Genomic DNA, 19,199 nt, shown 5'->3' with positions numbered 1-19,199 from the left:
GCTTATGAAATCTGCTGATGGAAAAATGCTTGCTTTATTCTTTTAGGAAGTTCATGTGTTTGAATTTACTTTGCATTTGCCAATAAATAAACAATTAAATGTTTAATATGAATCATGAGATTAAATAGATTTTTATGCAGATGGTGACATTGTTTTTTTTTTTTTTTTTTTTTTTTTTTGGTCTGAGGTTAAAAAATGAAGTCCATGAAAACTTTGAAGAGTACCGCTGGAGATAGGTTATTGAAATGTTTTAAGTTTTATGAAATGTGCTATTATGTCTAGAGGCATTTATTAGAATTGTGTGTTTGTGTGCACATGCATGCATGCACAGGTATGAGAATGGACATACATATATACAGGTGAACATACACATCTGTGTGCATATGTGTGTGGAGGCAAAGGTTGAAGTCAGGTGCCTTCATTTATCTCTGTCCACCTTATATAGGATTTCTCACTCGAATCCAGAGCCTGCACATTCTACTAGGTTAGCCGTATCATTCCAGGGAATTCCTGTTTTGCCTATACTGGGATCACAGCCTGGCATTTTTTTTTTATTCGATATAATTTATTTACATTTCAAATGATTTCCCCTTTTCTAGCCCCCCCCACTCCCCGAAAGTCCCGTAAGCCCCCTTCTCTTCCTCTGTCCTCCCTCCCACCCCTTCCCAGTTCCCCGTTCTGGTTTTGCCAAATACTGTTTCACTGAGTCTTTCCAGAACCAGGGACCACTCCTGCTTTCTTCTTGTATCTCATTTGATGTGTGGATTATGTTTTGGGTATTCCAGTTTTCTAGGTTAATAACCACTTACTAGTGAGTGCATACCATGATTCACCTTTTGAGTCTGGGGAACCTCACTTAGTATGATGTTCTCTAGCTCCATCCATTTGCCTAAGAATTTCATGAATTCATTGTTTCTAATGGCTGAATAGTACTCCATTGTGTAGATATACCACATTTTTTGCATCCACTCTTCTGTTGAGGGATACCTGGGTTCTTTCCAGCATCTGGCAATTATAAATAGGGCTGCTATGAACATAGTAGAACATGTATCCTTATTACATGGTGGGGAGTCTTCTGGGTATATGCCCAGGAGTGGTATAGCAGGATCTTCTGGAAGTAAGGTGCCCAGTTTTTGGAGGAACCGCCAGACTGATTTCCAGAGTGGTTGTACCAATTTGCAACCCCACCAGCAGTGGAGGAGTGTTCCTCTTTCTCCACACCCTCTCCAACACCTGCTGTCTCCTGAATTTTTAATCTTAGCCATCCTGACTGGTGTAAGATGAAATCTTAGGGTTGTTTTGATTTGCATTTCCCTAATGACTAATGAAGTTAAGCATGTTTTAAGATGCTTCTCCGCCATCCGAAGTTCTTCAGGTGAGAATTCTTTGTTTAACTCTGTACCCCATTTTTTAATAGGATTGTTTGGTTTTCTGGAGTCTAACTTCTTGAGTTCTTTATATATATTGGATATTAGCCCTCTATCTGATGTAGGATTGGTGAAGATCTTTTCCCAATTTGTTGGTTGCCGATTTGTCCTCTTGATGGTGTCCTTTGCCTTACAGAAACTTTGTAATTTTATGAGGTCCCATTTGTCAATTCTTGCTCTTAGAGCATACGCTATTGGTGTTCTGTTCAGAAACTTTCTCCCTGTACCGATGTCCTCAAGGGTCTTCCCCAGTTTTTTTTCTATTAGCTTCAGAGTGTCTGGCTTTATGTGGAGGTCCTTGATCCATTTGGATTTGAGCTTAGTACAAGGAGACAAGGATGGATCAATTCGCATTCTTCTGCATACAGCCTGGCATTTTTGAGGGTTCTGGGGATCTAACTCTGATGGGGAGGCTTGCAGAACAAGTGCTTTTGCCTGCAGAGCCATCTCCTCAGCTCCTAGACATTCTTAAATTCATAAAAATTGTTCATAAAACCAGGTGGGATATGACTAGTGTTGGGAGGCTAAAGCCTAGAAGATTGCCTGAGTTCAGCTGGGGATGAACCTGGACAGTACCAGGGAATCCCATCAAGAAAGGAGAAGAGCTCCAAGAGCTCTGAGACTGCGGTTGACTTTTCTGATCCTTTATCTTTATCTTAAAGAAGGAATATGATTTGAACTAATGCTGGATTTAGATATTGCATAGTTTTACCGTTTCTTCAGTCAAAACAAGTATTTCCAGGCTGGAGAGAGCTACTCTGTGGTGAAAAGCAGGTACAGCTCTCAGAGGACTCAAGTCTGGTCTCCAGCACCTGTGCAATGCTGTTCACAGTCTTCTATTTCTAGCTCCAGGGAACCTAAACTCTCTTCTAGACTCTGGGGATACTTGCAATAACCATGCACATACCCTATATATGTATTAAAATAATACAAATACATATTAAAAAGAAAGGTTTGTAGACCTCTCCCCAGCTCAAAAGACAGTTTTTGATTTATGATACACATTTATTGTTTTGTAATTATATGGATATTCCTGGATAAGTACAATGCTGATTATAAATTGTATTATTTAGCAGTGGTTCCCTTTAATAATAAAAATCTAGTACAAAATTTTAAGAGCTTCTATATTATGTCCCCACATAATCTGTGTAGGCACTATGGTAACTCTTATTTTGTAGTTGGGATGTGTGGGAGGGTAAGCTCCCTCCTTTAGTTAAGCAGTGGTGTAATCATGGTTCACATGTAAGCTATATGCCCCAGAGTCTGGCTGCAAGCCGTCACATTACAGTGTAAGGTAACTCAGAATGGCATCAAACAGCAGTTCTAATCAGCCTCCAGACTGTGAGCTGCAGGTGTGTGCCAGCATGTCTGGCCACTAAGACAATTAAGAAGTAGAGAATTTAAAAAAAATTTAGAAAACAAACAAATTAAAAAAAAAACCCTCAAGCCTGGTTTGCAAAGTTTGGTTAGTTGTTTAATCTGAGACACATCAAGTAGGAGTTGCCACAGGTAACTTCAATAGCAATATTATGCTTATATCTTAACAATTTAAGTTTATTTACTGTTACTAATTAGGGTCTTTAAATTTCTTTGGGGAAGTAGGAATCTAATCTCATGTCCTATCCTAAGTTATAGGAGCATATTTTTAATATGACTTTTTAATAACTGAATTCTAAATGGTTGATTTGTGAGATTTGTGAAAATTAGTGCTATAATTACATCAAATCAGTTGAACTGTATTGTGTCTGTTTTAATAAGGCCAAATTTATTTTACCTATTTGTTATTACTATATATTTTTAGCCTAGCCCATGTTAGCATAAAACGTTGAGGCAGGTTCCTAGTTTATGAGTATGGATGCAGTGTTCTCCACTGGTTCATCTTTCATCCTGCTTCTAACTTTATCTTTTTTTTTTTTTAAAGATAAAGCTTCTTCCATAAAACCTAACTTTAAGACAGAATTGAATACTTAGTACCCCAATTCACGTTTAAGAGCAGAAGCCTGGATTATGTTTAATCATATTTTCTAGTTAGATATCTGAACAAGTGTGGACATATACAATCAAATACAAATCAGAGACTTATGGAACATTTAATCTATTTTTGGTGTACACATATAGGCCCCTATGTCTTCATCAGAAAGCTTTAAAAACTACATGATGATTCTTAGTGAAATATTAATGAATAGTGGAATAAAGTTTATATATGTATACTGATTTAAAATGAAGACATTAAACAATGTAATTTGACACTACATTAACCACTTCAGGAGACCCAGAGTGGAATGTCTATCACTCCATCCACAACATGATCTGTTTGAATAGGCTGTGAAAATTTTAGGCTTTATCCAAAACAAAATTATCATTTGTGCCCTTTTTAAAATCGTGGGAATCTCCTCAAAACCATTGGGATTGTTTGTTTTAATATAGGAAATGAATTATTAATTAAAACGAAAGTTGGCCAAGACCGATACATTCTCACAAATACATTCTCTCTACTGCTTATAAAAATGATTTGGTGTTTTATAAGAAATTGAGTAGAGCTGCATCCTTTTCTCTCATGATAGTGGATTATTAGATTTATTTTTTTGTGTTTGTTGTATAAACAAGTCTTTGGGAGCTGGAGAGATGGCTCAGTGGTTAAGAGCACTGACTGCTCTTCAGAGGTCCTGAGTTCAAATCCCAGCAAACACGTGGTGGATCACAACCTTCTGTGATGGGATCCAATGCCCTCTTCTGGTGGGTCGGAAGACTGCTATAGTATACTTATATATAATAAATAAATCTTTAAATAAGTCTTTGATAATTGTACATATAAAAGCTGTCTTTCACTTCTTAGGGTAGATAGATTAAACAACTACAATGCTGTCTTATAACAACAAATATTTCACAATCATGCCAACCACAGCAGAAAAAACAAGTCATGAGCAAGACTCTTCCTTCAACAGGTTTCAGAGAAAATCTGTTCTTTATTCTTCTTTCTGGTGGATCAAGGTATTTTTTAGTTTGTATTGAATCTTCTGCCATTGTTTCCACGGTCTTCTGATTTCCTCTCTTTCTTCACATGTCATGTTTACTCTTTTAAGTGCGTTTTAAGTTTATTATTTATTTGGGGCTACCAGGATAACCTAGGAAAAGCTGTTCAAAAAGTTTGTAACCTCCTTGCCTCTATTGCAAAATGAGATGATACTCTCTTTTATAGAATAAGGTAATTCCAGGGATTGAGATTTACACTTCTTCTTTTGAAAGTTTATCTTTTAATAATTACATTACTCCAAAATTCCAGAATCCTTTTTGGGAAAGTAAAAAACCATACTTGGAATGGTGATCCCATAATATTGATTATAAAGCTGAGAAATTATGTAGTCATAGTAATATTCATTACTTATGTGGTTGTGGTGATTTTAATGTTGTTTTGCATTTTTCTTAAGAGATATATAATAGACTAATTTTCAGAGAACTGTTGACAGCTCTAACGTCATAATTTTTTATTCACTATCATCCGAACATGTAAATACTTAAGATGATAAAGGAAAATTAGGTTTAGAAATACAATTTTGCTTTTGCTTTCAATCTTACATTTTCTGAATGAATGTGTTCAGTTCTATTTTACATGTTAAGAAATGATTCTAAACATAATCCACACATCAAATGAGATACAAGAAGAAAGCAGGAGTGGTCCCTGGTTCTGGAAAGACTCAGTGAAACAGTATTTGGCAAAACCAGAACGGGGAACTGGGAAGGGGTGGGAGGGAGGACAGGGGAAGAGAAGGGGGCTTACGGGACTTTCGGGGATTGGGGGGGGGGGGCTAGAAAAGGGGAAATCATTTGAAATGTAAATAAATTATATCGAATAAAAATATATATATATATATAAAAAAGAAATGATTCTAATTTATGATTTGGTCTTTATACTTTTCAGATGAGTTTGTTTCATTTTATCTTTGGTATGATTATGAAATTATCACTTGCTATTCATCTTGACAGTATCAGTATAAATCTGTTCTTGTTAACAACAGTATTTGGAACCTAAATGCTACATCAATGATTAAATATTGTCACCTAACAATATAAAATTATATAGGAAATCATAATTAAATAGGAAAGAAATAGTAATGGCAGTCAACACAGGAACAACTTTTTGGTGTTGAATAGAAACTTAAGTAAACATTGTATGATTGCTAAGAGTGAAATTTTTTTTTTTTTTTTTTTTTTTTTTTTTTTTTTTTAGTAAAAGTAGAGAAGGCATCAGGTATATGTGTGCTGAAATTTTTCTTATCTACCTGTATGCATGTATGAAATATTTACATATGCTTGTATCTTTCGTTTATTTATTATGACTATCAATCAAGTGACAGACAGTAAGTAGAGGGTACGAGAGAGTCTATTACTGCTAGTCAACAAAGAATGGCAGTAATTACTACTGAGACAATAAAAAAATGACCTCCAAGGGCAAAGGGTAGAATTTTGGAAAACATGTTTGCTATCATGAGCTTTAAAAGCTTCTCAGTGTTTTAAAGAGTATTTTTTTAAATGAAATTGATTAGTGGTAACAAATATAACTATGTAAAAGTGTTTCAACTGTGAAAGTTGAACTGTTTAATCAGTAAACTAATATCTGTATGACTAATACATGATTTTTAAAAATGTATAGTATACAAGAGTTATTCAAGATACAATCTGAATAAACTAATAGCTATTTGAATAGGCTTCCCTTCTTCAGTTACCCACTTGAGATTTATTCTCTTCTTATATTTCAATCAGAGCAATACCCTCTAATAGACTGAATGTATAAATAGAGAAGAAAGTCCAGCTATTTGTGTTTAGGTGTAGGTAGAAAGAACTGCTGTACAGTGCTGCACATTTTTTACTGAACGGTCAGGTATAACCTTAACTTGTAGTCTCTTGCCTTTGCCTTCCTAGTGCTAGGGTTACATGCCACCATGCTGCTCAGGAAAAGCTAGATATAGATATATCATAGATATCATATATATAAACATGATACATATATGTTAATGTATATATGTTACATTAAATGCAATGAGTTTGCTCTTTTGGTTTTGTTTTCTTTATACACTTGGCCAGCCTACAGTTTACTCTGCAGACCAGATTGGTTTTGAACTCAGAGAGATCCACCTGTTTCTGTCTCCCGAGTGTTGTGATTTAAGGAATGCTCCACAAGCCTATCATGTTGTTAGTGTAAAAATACGTTAGAGCAGAAAGATGGGAAAAGCAATGGAGTATACACAAAGATAAGATGAATCTGGAGGTGATGAGTTAGTAGAAGCTGTGGTGAGTTAGGCTGAGAGCAGTTGAGAACATTAGCAGAGGCTGGATGTAAAGGAGTAGTGGGTCAGTTAAGATTTGGCTGTCAGGGAGATACTGAGGAAGTTTGTTCTGACTTACTACTGGTAGTATAAGGGATGGTAGAAGTCGGGTGCTAGGTTTAAACTTAGTGGGAAGAACAAGCTGCTTTGTATCACATGTGACCTTTTCAGGTTTTTGTAGTTCTGAGATTCAGCACTTACTAACAGCAGGAGACCAGATAACCACAGGGTTCCCTCGTCCCCTTCAGCTTTTTCTCTTTTCTCTTCCACCCTTCTCTTTCCTTCCTCCTTTCTTGCTGATGCACTTAACTCCATAAACCCTCCACCCCCAAGTCTTGGTTTGTAGCTCAGCATGACCTGGCATTCATGGTGATGCTCCTGCTTCAGCCTCCTCTAGTGCTGAGAAAACAGGTATGAACTGCTATGCCTGGTTTTCCACTGAACTATTATGGCTCTGCTGTTTCAAATTGAGTCTATTTTGGTAGCTAGGTGGAAGTCATGTGTAAATCTAATAAAAATGTACATATCTGTACAGTTAGTCATGCCCTATAACTATATTGTGTTGCATTTGTTTCTATATGTGACTTTGGTGTGGTTTTGAGCTGTATTAGCTCATGTTCTTTCAGTTTTGTGACTTGGTCACAGCATTGTGTGAAAGGTTATTTTTTTAGAAAGAGGAAGTTAAGGTCGAGATTAACAAGAAAATACATCCTATCATAACCCTAGAGTCTGAGGCCAGAAGACTGAGTTTGAGGCAATCCTGTGAGATGTGTCTTAAAAAAGGAAAAGGAATTAACTTTTTCCCTCTTGTTTGAAAAGGAAAAGCCAAAAAGGAGTATTATGATCATGAAAGTGGAACATGTATTTCATCCTCTGCTTATAGTCTGTTTTCCCTGTAATTCATAAATACTGTTCATGGAATTACCAGGGCTTTCTAAAATGGCTGAAAATATGCTTAAACAGCCAACTGATAAATTGAAAAACTGAACAAAAGCGTATTCATAAGAATGATTCTCTGAAGGAATAATGGTCCAAATGAATAATCAAATTATGGAATCATTAAAAACAAAGTGTCTGGGCTTATTAAATCTTAATTGTAGACTTATTTTCTTTTGTAAGTCACTAGAAGAAAATTACTTGTTAAAATTTTGGAGGTCAGTGTTATGGGACATGTTAAACTATAATTATTTTTTTTACCTAAACATTACTTCATTTTTGTCATTAAAACATATGCTCTTTCCATGTAGGAGAATATATAAAAAATTGGAGGCCAAGATACTTCCTTTTGAAGACAGATGGCTCATTCATAGGCTATAAGGAGAAACCTCAAGATGTGGACTTACCTTATCCCCTCAACAACTTCTCAGTGGCAAGTAAGTGAATAACAATTGTTAATTCACCACAGGTTCATTTATCTGCATGATGATATGTGCCAGGTGTGTTTATGGATCTGAGAAACTGTTGTTAAAGTTTATTTACATTTAACAGAAAGAAATGATCAACTCTGTAAGAAATTTCAAATCCTGTGACAGGGATTTATATAATCTTACACAATGCAGTATAGTTTACCATTTTCTGTATTTAGAGTTGAATATAATGCATAATGTCCTGCCTATACAGCTTAAGTGTTTTTATATAAAATGTAAATAAGGACCTGTGATCTGGGTTGTAAGATGTTACCCTACTTTCTGCATTACCTCACAGAATTCCCTGTCACACTGTTTGGCTGTTTGGCTTATTATATAAATGTTTTTCTATTAGAAATAATTTCCTGGGATTATTTTATATTTTTAGTTATATTCATATTTCTTAGGAATATCTAACAAAATGCTCATAGTTTACTTAGAAATGTTGTCTTTGTTGAATTTGTTTAATTAAAAGATGTCCTTGATGATAACAATGATTGTTTTTATTTTCATATTTGACCAAGTTTTTAAATGATTTATACCTACTTCTCCAATTAAAGAATCCTCCTGTGTTTATCCTGAACTAAAGCAGTTTTAAGTTCAAATTGGCATATAGAAGAACTAGGTACAGTTACTTGTATAGTGTTAAAATTTTTAACTAGATGACCTTTCTATTTTAGTTGGGTGATATGTTAGAAATGTTGGAAAAAGATGAGGGAGAATTGATGTTTGTGAACATAGTTGAATAACTGAGCGATTCAGGAAAGAAAACATTTCTTAAGTATTACAAATTCATTTTACCACAAAAGAATTTCAAACTTTATTTTCAGTTTTTAAAATAAAGCTAAAAGCATATGGATTTACAAATAATTGAAGGATAATATTTCTTCTAAAATTTTATCAATATTATCAAAAAAATTTATGTGCAACATATTTTGATATTTACTCCTGGATACTTCTCTGAGAACTTCCTTGGGAACTAATTCTAAAACCCTCTGCATTCATATCTGTACTTTCTTGTGTAGAGAACTTTTATTTTTGAAATGAAAGCTTCTTATCATATGTTTTAAATGTATATATTTTTGTGTGTATGTATATATTAAGAAAAACAGCCTTTTCTATCAAAACATGTTCAAAACAAAAGTGGCTCTTGTAAACAAAGAATTATTTAATTACCTTGACAACAGGAATACTGTGTTGTGGGTTTTTAAATTGTTTTAAGACATATTTCAGCCTAAAGGAATTGTGGTTGAACATTTGCTTATTAATGTGGTAGAAATTACCTTTTAAACGGTTGTCATGTCCTGCTAAAGAAATGTCCATTTTACCAGCAAATCTATTGGTTTGTCTGAAATTATTTATAAAAAAAACAGAAAAATCTCTATCTGCTGATCAAAATGCAGCATTTTTTGACCTTATGAAATTTCACACCCCAACAAGTTTTAAAGACATACTGTATGTCACAGTCTGCCAACATCTGCTCTAACACTTCCACTGGCAGAGGCTGAAATAAGTGTGTACTTGTGGAGAGAGATCCTATTTAGTGACTGACAGCTTCTCCACAAGAGAAATAGCAGTTGACATCTGTAATTTTTACTTGCACAACCAAGTACTTGTTGGTACTTGACTCTTGCAGGTAAAGTAGTAGTTGAATACCTAATTTTCAGAAGTATCACCTTAGATCCTACCATGAGTCCATTTAAAATTTTATTATTTGTAAAGCTTTATTATAACATTAAATTATATAAATAATTAAGGAAATAATACCTTCATTGCAACAGATGTGGATGCTCACAGCCAGTTACTGGACTGAGCACAGAGACACCAATGTTGGAGTTAGGAGAAGCTGAAGGGCCTTCAGTGGGAGGGGAGGCCCTTGGTCCTGTGAAGGCTTGATGCCCCAGTGTAGAGGAATGCTAGGTCAGTGAGGTGAGAGTAGGTGGGTGGGTGGGAGAGCACTCTCGTTTACAAGGTAAGGGGGGATGGAATAGGGGGTTTGCAGACGGGAAACTGGGAAAGGGGATAGCATTTGAAATGTAAATAAATAAAATATCCAATTTTTTAAAAAGGAAAAAAAGGACACTTATGAATTAAATGGTTCAAATTTCCACTTTGACTCAAGCTCTGAATGTTACTGGGAGTTTAAAAATTCTGATCCTAACTAACTTTTTTTTTAATCAACAAACTGAGCATTTGTTGGATGCTTTGTAAGGTAGAGTTTGACCCTTGAAAATTAAGTAAATAGTAACCAAAGGAGGAAGTATTATAGGCAGAAGATGACAATGCTTTTATGAGGCATCAATGGCAGAAACCTGCACAGCCTGTTTTCTTTGGCTGGCAGTTAGCTCCCCACTTGTCTTGTCCTCCTGTGGAGTATTGTTCTTTAGCAACCATATAAAATAAGTGCAGGAGAGCATAGCTTTATTCCTAGTCTCTAGTAGCAGAGAAAGGTTATTTCAGGGAGCCCATGGTTTGGCCAGCCCACATGATCTGTGAACTCTAGGTTCATTGAGAGACTACCTCGAAGGGTAGAGTGCAGAGTGATTGAAGGTGATACGTGTCTTCACACACATGTGCACATACAAGTACTAATATGTATATGTGTGTGGTCATACATGAGCATTATACTTGTATATGGACTTTAATAAAATTTTCCAGAGATAGCCTTTTTATTCATTTGAAAAAATTATAATATGATCCAGAAGGATTTTAAAATTGATTTTTTCCCCAATACTCATTATATAGATTTTCCTCCCTTCTTAATGACATTGTCCAGGCTAGGGGGTAGAGTATATGCTTAGCATACATAAAGCCTTGGGTTCACACTGCAGTACCAGGAAAAAAAATCCCAAAGCCTTTGTTCTCACTGATTATACTACTTAACTACTGTTTGATTGAAACTATTTTTGATGATTTCCCCAATGACCACCTCATTTTTATTAGTGGGGGGAGTCAACATTTTTTCTTCCTATGTTGTGTTTATGGCTAAGGATCTTATAAACAAAAGAAAAATGTACATACACATTTGTCTAGCATTAATTTTATCTAGACTTTGGAAACTAAGACCCAAAGATTTGTTTGTTTTTGTGCTGTGGGTACCCCCACTAAGGTTTCAGTTTGCAACCCTGAGGGGCCTGGAAGTTGCTATATAGGCCTGCTCCAACCTAACAGAGACCTGCTTGTCTCAGCATCCCCTGTAATGTCATTAAGGCATGTGTATTAATGTAAGGGTAGATAATTGTGGGCAAATATGACTGGGAATATGGGTAATATAATAGTAATTGGCTGGGGAAGACTGAGAAAGGCCTGTTTGTTGAGAACTTTCTCTTGATAACTACCTTCAGAGATAAAGGCATTTGTTCTAGGAAGGAAGACATTTGTTAAAGGAGGAACTAAGACCTGTTTTAAGGAAAAGTCAGAAAGTCTTTACTAGATTTAGTCCTGCTTCAGGGGAAACAAGCAAGAAAACATTGAAAATGTCCTCCTTGCTTTTTCATTTTCCCTCAAATGCCAAGGTTAAAATCCTTCATTAAGTTTAGAGCTAAGTTTCAGCTTTAATTTGTTTTCTGGGTTGGCATTGAGTTGCATTTCATTCTGGTGACCAAACTTTTGGGATGGTGTTACCCTCTGTGCTGTCAGGTTTCTCTGTGTTCCTATTTGCAGGAAGTATAATTGCATATTTAATAAAAATCTAGCTTAGAACTTCATACCTTGTGTATTACACCTGTATCTACAGGGTTACATTGTTTATAAAATCATAGTTACAAACTGTATGCCTTATTCCCACTTTTTCATATATTCAGACCAGGCTGCTCTCCTGAGGATTATATTAATTTCACTGTAAATTATTGCCACTCTGTGTGTTAGCCTTTACTTGACCTAGGCTGATCTCAAGATAGTTGCCTATTATTCCTGTTCAGTATTTCAGGTCTGTGTCTGCTTGAGCAGAAACCTGCTCTATTCCCTCTCTTTTCCTTTCCTTCCCATCAGTCCATTCCTAGCTCTGCTGATTTTATTCCTCTGTTTGAAGCTATTATGTATGCCTAGAACTATTTTCCTGGAATGACTCATTCTCTTAGTTTCTGATACAGACTCTTAACCAGATCTCTGCATCTCGTCTGTGCCACTCATGTTCTTCTTTGACTTGTCTGTCAGAAGGATTTTTCTAAAATTACATCCTAAGTATGCCACTCTCCCCAGGAAAACTCTGCCTTGGATCTTCATTGCCTGCTGGATGTCATCCAGCTTCCATAATGTCTCATACTAGGATCTCTCAATCTGGCCGCTCCTTTAAACTCCTACTCCATATCTCTTGTGCTCTGCAGTTCTGCTTCAACAGTGCTGAGCTGCTTATACCTCCCTGAAAAACATTGATGCTCTTCTGCTCTTTGTCTTGGCTTCTGGTTGGAATGTCCTCATCTTCTGTTTGCCTGTGTCATTTTCTTTTGTCTAATTCATTTTAAAATTTCTTTTTACTCAGTGTAGCAGTATAGGGCAAAACCAGACCAGGGAAGTGGGAAGGGGTGGGTGGGAGAACAGGGGAAGGGAAGGGGGCTTATGTGACTTTCGGGGAGTGGGGGACCAGAAAAGGGGAAATCATTTGAAATGTAAATAAAAAATATATCAAATAAAAAAAAGAAAGATTAAAAAAAATTTCCCCATTCATTTATTTAAAACTATTCTTCTGCCTTCCTCAAACGGGGGTTTGCATGCACATGCGTGTGTTTATCACTTTGTTTCTTGGTTATCTGGTTCATGAATATGTCTTACTTATTGGTCTGAGTTGTTTGGGGTCAAATAGTTTAATCTTATCTCCTAGTGTCTACATATTATGACTTTAGTAAGTATTTGTGAATATCTGAGCACATGCTATGTAGATTTCTCCTTTTTAGATAAGAATATGAAGCCTTTGGAGTAATATTTTGTTTAAGGTTATCTTACTAGGTAATAGTATTTAAAAACCAGGATTAAAATGATCTGATTCAAGGCTGAAGAGATGGCTCAGTATTTAAGATTGCATACATAGTGACCTGAGTTCAACTCCCAGAAACCTATATCAGGTGACTCATTACTGCTTATAACTCCAACTCCAGGGAGACCGGAGTACCTCTGGCCTCCATACATACCTACACTCACTGGAACATACCCCTATCCATAATGTATAACATTAAAAGGAAAATTAATTTTTAAAAGAAATCTTACAGTACCCTGCTGTCATTTAAATGTTGTTCTTTTCCCTCCCTACAATCTTATATTAGTCAGTGCATTACATACTTATTCTCCTGTGGAAAACATGTAAAAGAAGCCACTGAAGGGAGAAGAATTGATTTTGGCTCATAGGTTTGGGTGTTACCATGCATTAGAGGTTAATCATTTTGCTTTGAGCACATAGTGAGGCACTGGTTTATGGTGAAAGCAAGTACAAGAGTAAAATGGTTTATCTCATGGCCAAGGAACAAAAAGAGAAAGGACCAGGTTCTTACAGCCATCTTCAGGGATATGGGACCAATAACTGAAAGACTCCACCTCCCAAGAACTCCAGGCTAAACACCAAACATTGGAAATGTGTCTTTGGAGAATATTTAAAACCTGTAATTGCAGAAAGTTTTCATCTTCACTTTTCATTGATTTAGAATATAAGAACTGTTAATTAAATTGTTAATTGGCCATTGAATGTAGAATGGAAATTTATAATGTACTAAAGGATGTGAATAACAACATTTGACAGTCTTTTTTTTTTAATTGGATATATTACTTCTTTACATTTCAAATGATTCCCCTTTTCTGGATACCCCCTCCCCAAAAGTCCCATAAGGCCTCTTCCCTTCCCCTGTTTCCCAATCCACCCCTTCTCACTTCCCTGTCCTGGTATTCCCCTACACTGCTGCTCTGAGCTTTTCCGGCTTCTCCTTCCTTCTTCTTGGGCATCATTTGATACGAGAATTGTGTCTTGGGTATTCCAAGCTTCTGGACTAATATCCACTTATCAGTGAGTGCATATCATGTGTGTTCTTTTGTGATTGGGTCGCCTCACTCAGGATGACATACACCAGTTCCACCCACTTGCCTAAGAATTTCATGAATTCATTGTTTTTAATAGCTGAGTAATAGTCCATAGTGTAAATATACCACATTTTCTATATCCATTCCTCTGTTGAGTGACATCTGGGTTCTTTCCAGCTTCTGGTTATTATAAATAAGGCTGCTATGAACATAGTAGAGCATGTATCCTTATTAATGCTGGGGAATCCTCTGAGTATATGCCCAGGAGTGGTATAGCAGGCTCCTCTGGTAGTATCATGCCCACTTTTTTTTTTTCTGTTTGTTTCTTTGAGAGGGCCTATCCTATGTTACCTAGACTAGCCTTAAATCCCAAATATCAAGGAATCAAACTCTTGAATAGTTTGAATTATAAACATTTATTTTTTCACTTTGCCAGAGATACTACTTTTTTATTGATATATTTTTTATTTACATTTCAAATGATTTCCCCTTTTCTGGGTCCCCACCCCACAAGTCCTATAAGCCCTCTCCCCTCCCCCTGTTCCTCCATCTACCCCTTCCCGCTTCCCTATTCTGGAATTCCCCTATACTCTTGCACTGAGTCTTTCTAGAACCAGGGGCCACTCCTACATTCTTTTTGGACATCATTTAATATGTGGATTATGTCTTGGGTATTCCAAGTTTCTAGGCTAATATCCGCTTATCAGTGAGTGCATACCATGATTGATCTTTTGAGACTGGGTTACCTCACTTAGTATGATGTTCTCCAGCTCCATCCATTTGTCTAGGAATTTCATGAATTCATTGTTTCTAATGGCTGAATAGTACTCCATTGTGTAAATATATCACATTTTTTGTATCCATTCCTCCATTGAAGGACACCTGGGTTCTTTCCAGCTTCTGGCTACTACAAATAGGGCTGCTATGAACATAGTGGAGCATGTGTCCTTATCGCATGCTGAAGAATCCTCTGGATATATGCCCAGGAGTGGTATAACCGGGTCCTCAGGAAGTGTCATGCCCAGTTTTCTGAGGAACCGCCAGACTGATTTCCAAAGTGGTTGCACCATCTTGCAATCCCACCAGCAGTGGAGGAGTGTTCCTCTTTCTCCACATCCTCGCCAACACCTGCTGTCTCCTGAGTTTTTGACTTTAGCCATTCTGACTGGTGTGAGGTGAAATCTCAGGGTTGTTTTGATTTGCATTTCCCTAATGATTAATGATGTTGCACATTTCTTAAAGTGTTTCTCAGCTCTCCCAAGTTCTTCATGTGAAAATTCTTTGTTTAGCTCCGTACCCCATTTTTTAATGGGGTTATTTGGTTCTCTTGGTTCTACCTTCTTGAGTTCTTTGTATATATTAGATATTAGCCATCTGTCGGATTTAGGGTTGGTGAAGATCCTTTCCCAATCTGTTGGTTGACGTTTTGTCCTTTTGACAGTGTCCTTTGCCTTACAGAAACTTTGTAGTTTTATGAGGTCCCATTTGTCAATTCTTGATCTTAGAGCATAAGCTATTGGTGTTCTATTCAGGAACTTTCCCCCTGTGCACATGTCCTCAAGGGTCTTCCCCAGTTTCTTTTCTATTAGTTTCAGTGTGTCAGGTTTTATGTGGAGGTCCTTGATCCATTTGGAGTTGAGCTTAGTACAAGGAGATAAGAGTGGATCGATTCGCATTCTTCTGCCTGCTGACCTCCAATTGAACCAGCACTATTTGTTGAAAAGACTATCTTTTTTCCACTGGATGCTTTCAGCTCCTTTGTCGAAGATCAAGTGACCATAGGTGTGTTGGTTCATTTCTGTGTCTTCAATCCTATTCCATTAATCCGCTTGCCTGACATTGTACCAATATCATGCAGTTTTTATCACTATTGCTCTGTAGTAAAGTTTAAATTCTAGGATACTGAATCCCCCTGAAGTTCTTTTACTGTTGAGAATAGTTTTTGTTATTCCAGATGAATTTGAGAATTGCTCTTTCTAGCTCTATGAAGAACTGGGTTGGGATTTTTATGAGGATAGCATTAAATCTGTAGATTGCCTTTGGCAAGATGGCCATTTCAACTATATTAATCCTGCCAATCCACGAGCATGGAAGATTTTTCCATTTTCTGAGATCGTCTTCGATTTCCTTCTTCAGAGATCTGAAGTTCTTGTCATATAGGTCTTTCGCTTGTTTGGTTAGAGTCACCCCAAGATACTTTATGCTGTTTGTAGCTATTGTGAAGGGAGTCATTTCCCTAATTTCTTTCTCAGTCTGCTTATCCTTTGAATATATAAAGGCTACTGATTTGCTTGCGTTGATTTTGTAGCCAGCCACTTTGCTGAAGTTGTTTATCAGCTGTAGGAGTTCTCTAGTAGAGTTTTTATGGTCACTTAAGTATACTATCATATCATCTATCTGCAAATATTGCATGCCAGGGAATCCTCTGGGTATAGCGGGGCTCTCTGATAGTATCATGCCCAGTTTTCTGAGGAACTGCCAGACTGATTTCCAGAGTGGTTGTACCAGCTTGCATCTCCACCAGCAGTGGAGGAGTGTTCCTCTTTCTCCACATCCTTGCCAGCACCTGTTTCAACTGAGTGTTTGCTCTTAGCCATTCTGACTGGTGTGAGGTGAAATCTCAGGGTTATTTTGATTTACATTGCCCTGATGACTAAGGATGTTGAACATTTCTTTAGGTGCTTCTCGGCCATTCGATATTCCTCAGGTAGAAATTCTTTGTTTAGCTCTGTATCCCATTTTTAATAGGGTTATTTGGCTCTCTGGAGTCTACCTTCTTGAGTTCTCTGTATATATTGGATATAAATCCTATGATTTTGGCTCTCTGGAGTCTACCTTCTTGATTTCTCTGTATATATTGGATATAAGCCCTCTGTCGGCTGTAGTGTTGGTAAAGATCTTTTCCCAATTTGCTGGTTGCTGTTTTGTCCTTTTGACAGTGTCTTTTGCCTTACAGAAATTTTGTAATTTTATGAGGCCCTATTTGTCAATTCTTGATCTTAGAGCATAAGCTATTGGTGTTCTGTTCAGGAACTTTTCCCCTGTGCCCATGTGCTCAAGGATCTTCCCCAGTTTCTTTTCTATTAGTTTTAGTGTGTCTGGTTTTTTGTGGAGATCCTTGATCCACTTGGAGTTGAGCTTAGTACAAGGAGATAAGAATGGATCGATTTGTATTCTTCTGCATGCTGACCTTCAGTTGAACCTTTTGTTAAAATGGCTATCTTTTATTGGATTGTTGTAGCTCCTTTGTCAAAGATCAAGTGACCATAGGTGTGTGGGTTCATTTCTGGGTCTTCAATTCTATTCCTTTGATCTGCCTGCCTGTCACTGTACAAATACCATGCAGTTTTTAACACTATTGTTCTGTAGTATTGCTTGAGGTCCGGGATGCTGATTCCCCCAGAAGTTCTTTTACCGTTGAGAATAGTTTTAGCTATCCTGGGTTTTTTGTTATTCCAGATGAATTTGAGAATTGCTCTTTCTAACTGTATGAAGAATTGAGTTGGGATTTTGATGGGGATTAAATTGAATCTGTACATTGCTTTTGGCAAGATGGCCTTTTTTACTATATTAATCCTGCCAATCCAAGAGCATGGAAGATTTTTCCATCTTCTGAGGTCTTCTTGGATTTCTTTCTTTAAAGACTTGAAGTTCCTGTCATTCAGATCTTTCACTTGTTTGGTTAGAGTCACACCAAGATACTTTATATTGTCTTATGGTTATTGTGAAGGGTGTCATTTTCCTAATTTCTTTCTCATCCTATTTACCCTTTGAGTATAGGAAGGCTGTTGATTTGTTTGAGTTAATTTTTATCCAGTCACTTTGCTGATGAGTTCTCTGGTGGAGTTGTTTGGGCCGCTTAAGTATACTATCATATCATCTGTAAATAGTGATAATTTGACTTCTTCCTTTCCAATTTGTATCCCTTTGACCTTCTTTTGTTGTCTAATTGCTCTAGCTAGAACTTCAAATACTATATTGAATAAATATATAGAGAGTGGTCAGCCTTGCCTAGTCCCTGATTTGAGTGGGATGGCTTCAAGTTTCTCTCCATTTAGTTTGATGTTGGCTACTGGTTTGCTGTATATTGCTTTCATTATGCTTAGGTATGGGCTTTGAATTCCTGTTATTTCTAAGACCTTTAACATGAAAGGATGCTGAATTCTGTCAAATGCCTTTTCAGCATCTAATTAAATGACCATGTGGCTTTTTTCTTTGAGTTTATGTAGTAAATTACATCGATGCATTTTCGATATATTGAACCATCCCTGCATCCCTGGGATAACGTCTATGTGATCGTGGTGAATGATAGTTTTGATGTGTTCTTGGATTCAGTTGGCAGGAAATTTATTGAGTATCAATATTCATAAGGGAAATTGTTCTTAAGTTCACTTTCTTTGTTGGATCTTTTTATGCTTTTAGTATCAGCGAAATTGTGGCTTCATGGAACGAGTTGGGTAGTATTCCTTCTGTTTCTATTTTGTGGAATAGTTTGAAAAGTATTAGTGTTAGGTCTTCTTTGAAGGTCTGATAGAATGCTGCAGTAAAACCATCAGGTCCTGTTCTTTTCTTGATTGGGAGACTGTCAAAGACCACTTCTATTTCTTTAGGGGTTATGAGACCGTATAGATGGTCTGTCTATATGATCCTGATTAAACTTTGGTAGTTGGTATCTGTCTAGGAAATTGTCCATTTCATCCAGATTTTCCACTTGTGTTGAGTATACACTTTTGTAGTAGGATCTAATAATTTTTTTTAAATGTCCTCAGTTTCTGTTGTTATCTCTCCCTTTTCATTTCTGATTTGTTAATTTGGATACTGTCTCTGTGCCCTCTGGTTAGTCTGGCTAAAGGTTTATCTATCTTGTTGATTTTCTCAAAGAACCAGCTTCTTGTTTTGTTGATTCTTTGTATAGTTCTTTTTATTTCATTCTTTGTTGATTTCAGCTCTGAGTTTGATGATTTCCTGCCTTCTAATTCTCTTGGGTGTATTATCTTCTCTCTGTTCTAGAGCTTTCAGGTGTGCTGTTAAGCTGCTAG

At 36.6% G+C, this 19,199-nt stretch overlaps 1 protein-coding gene across 3 annotated transcripts in view; it reads left to right on the top strand.

Annotated features, from left to right (window-relative positions):
* Akt3 (AKT serine/threonine kinase 3) overlaps window positions 1-19,199 on the top strand; it is a 278,591-nt gene that overhangs the window by 128,569 nt on the left and 130,823 nt on the right. For all 3 annotated transcript variants that reach the window (XM_052200144.1, XM_052200145.1, XM_052200146.1), the window contains exon 3: window positions 7,999-8,124. In XM_052200144.1, the coding sequence (XP_052056104.1) occupies window positions 7,999-8,124 (126 nt within the window). The remainder of the gene's footprint in view (window positions 1-7,998; window positions 8,125-19,199) is intronic.

This window comes from Apodemus sylvaticus, chromosome 12 (assembly GCF_947179515.1).
Source record: "Apodemus sylvaticus chromosome 12, mApoSyl1.1, whole genome shotgun sequence".
Lineage (NCBI taxonomy): Eukaryota > Metazoa > Chordata > Mammalia > Rodentia > Muridae > Apodemus > Apodemus sylvaticus.
Note: the sequence above shows the minus strand (reverse complement) of the source record. Positions and strands in the feature narration are given on the sequence as shown.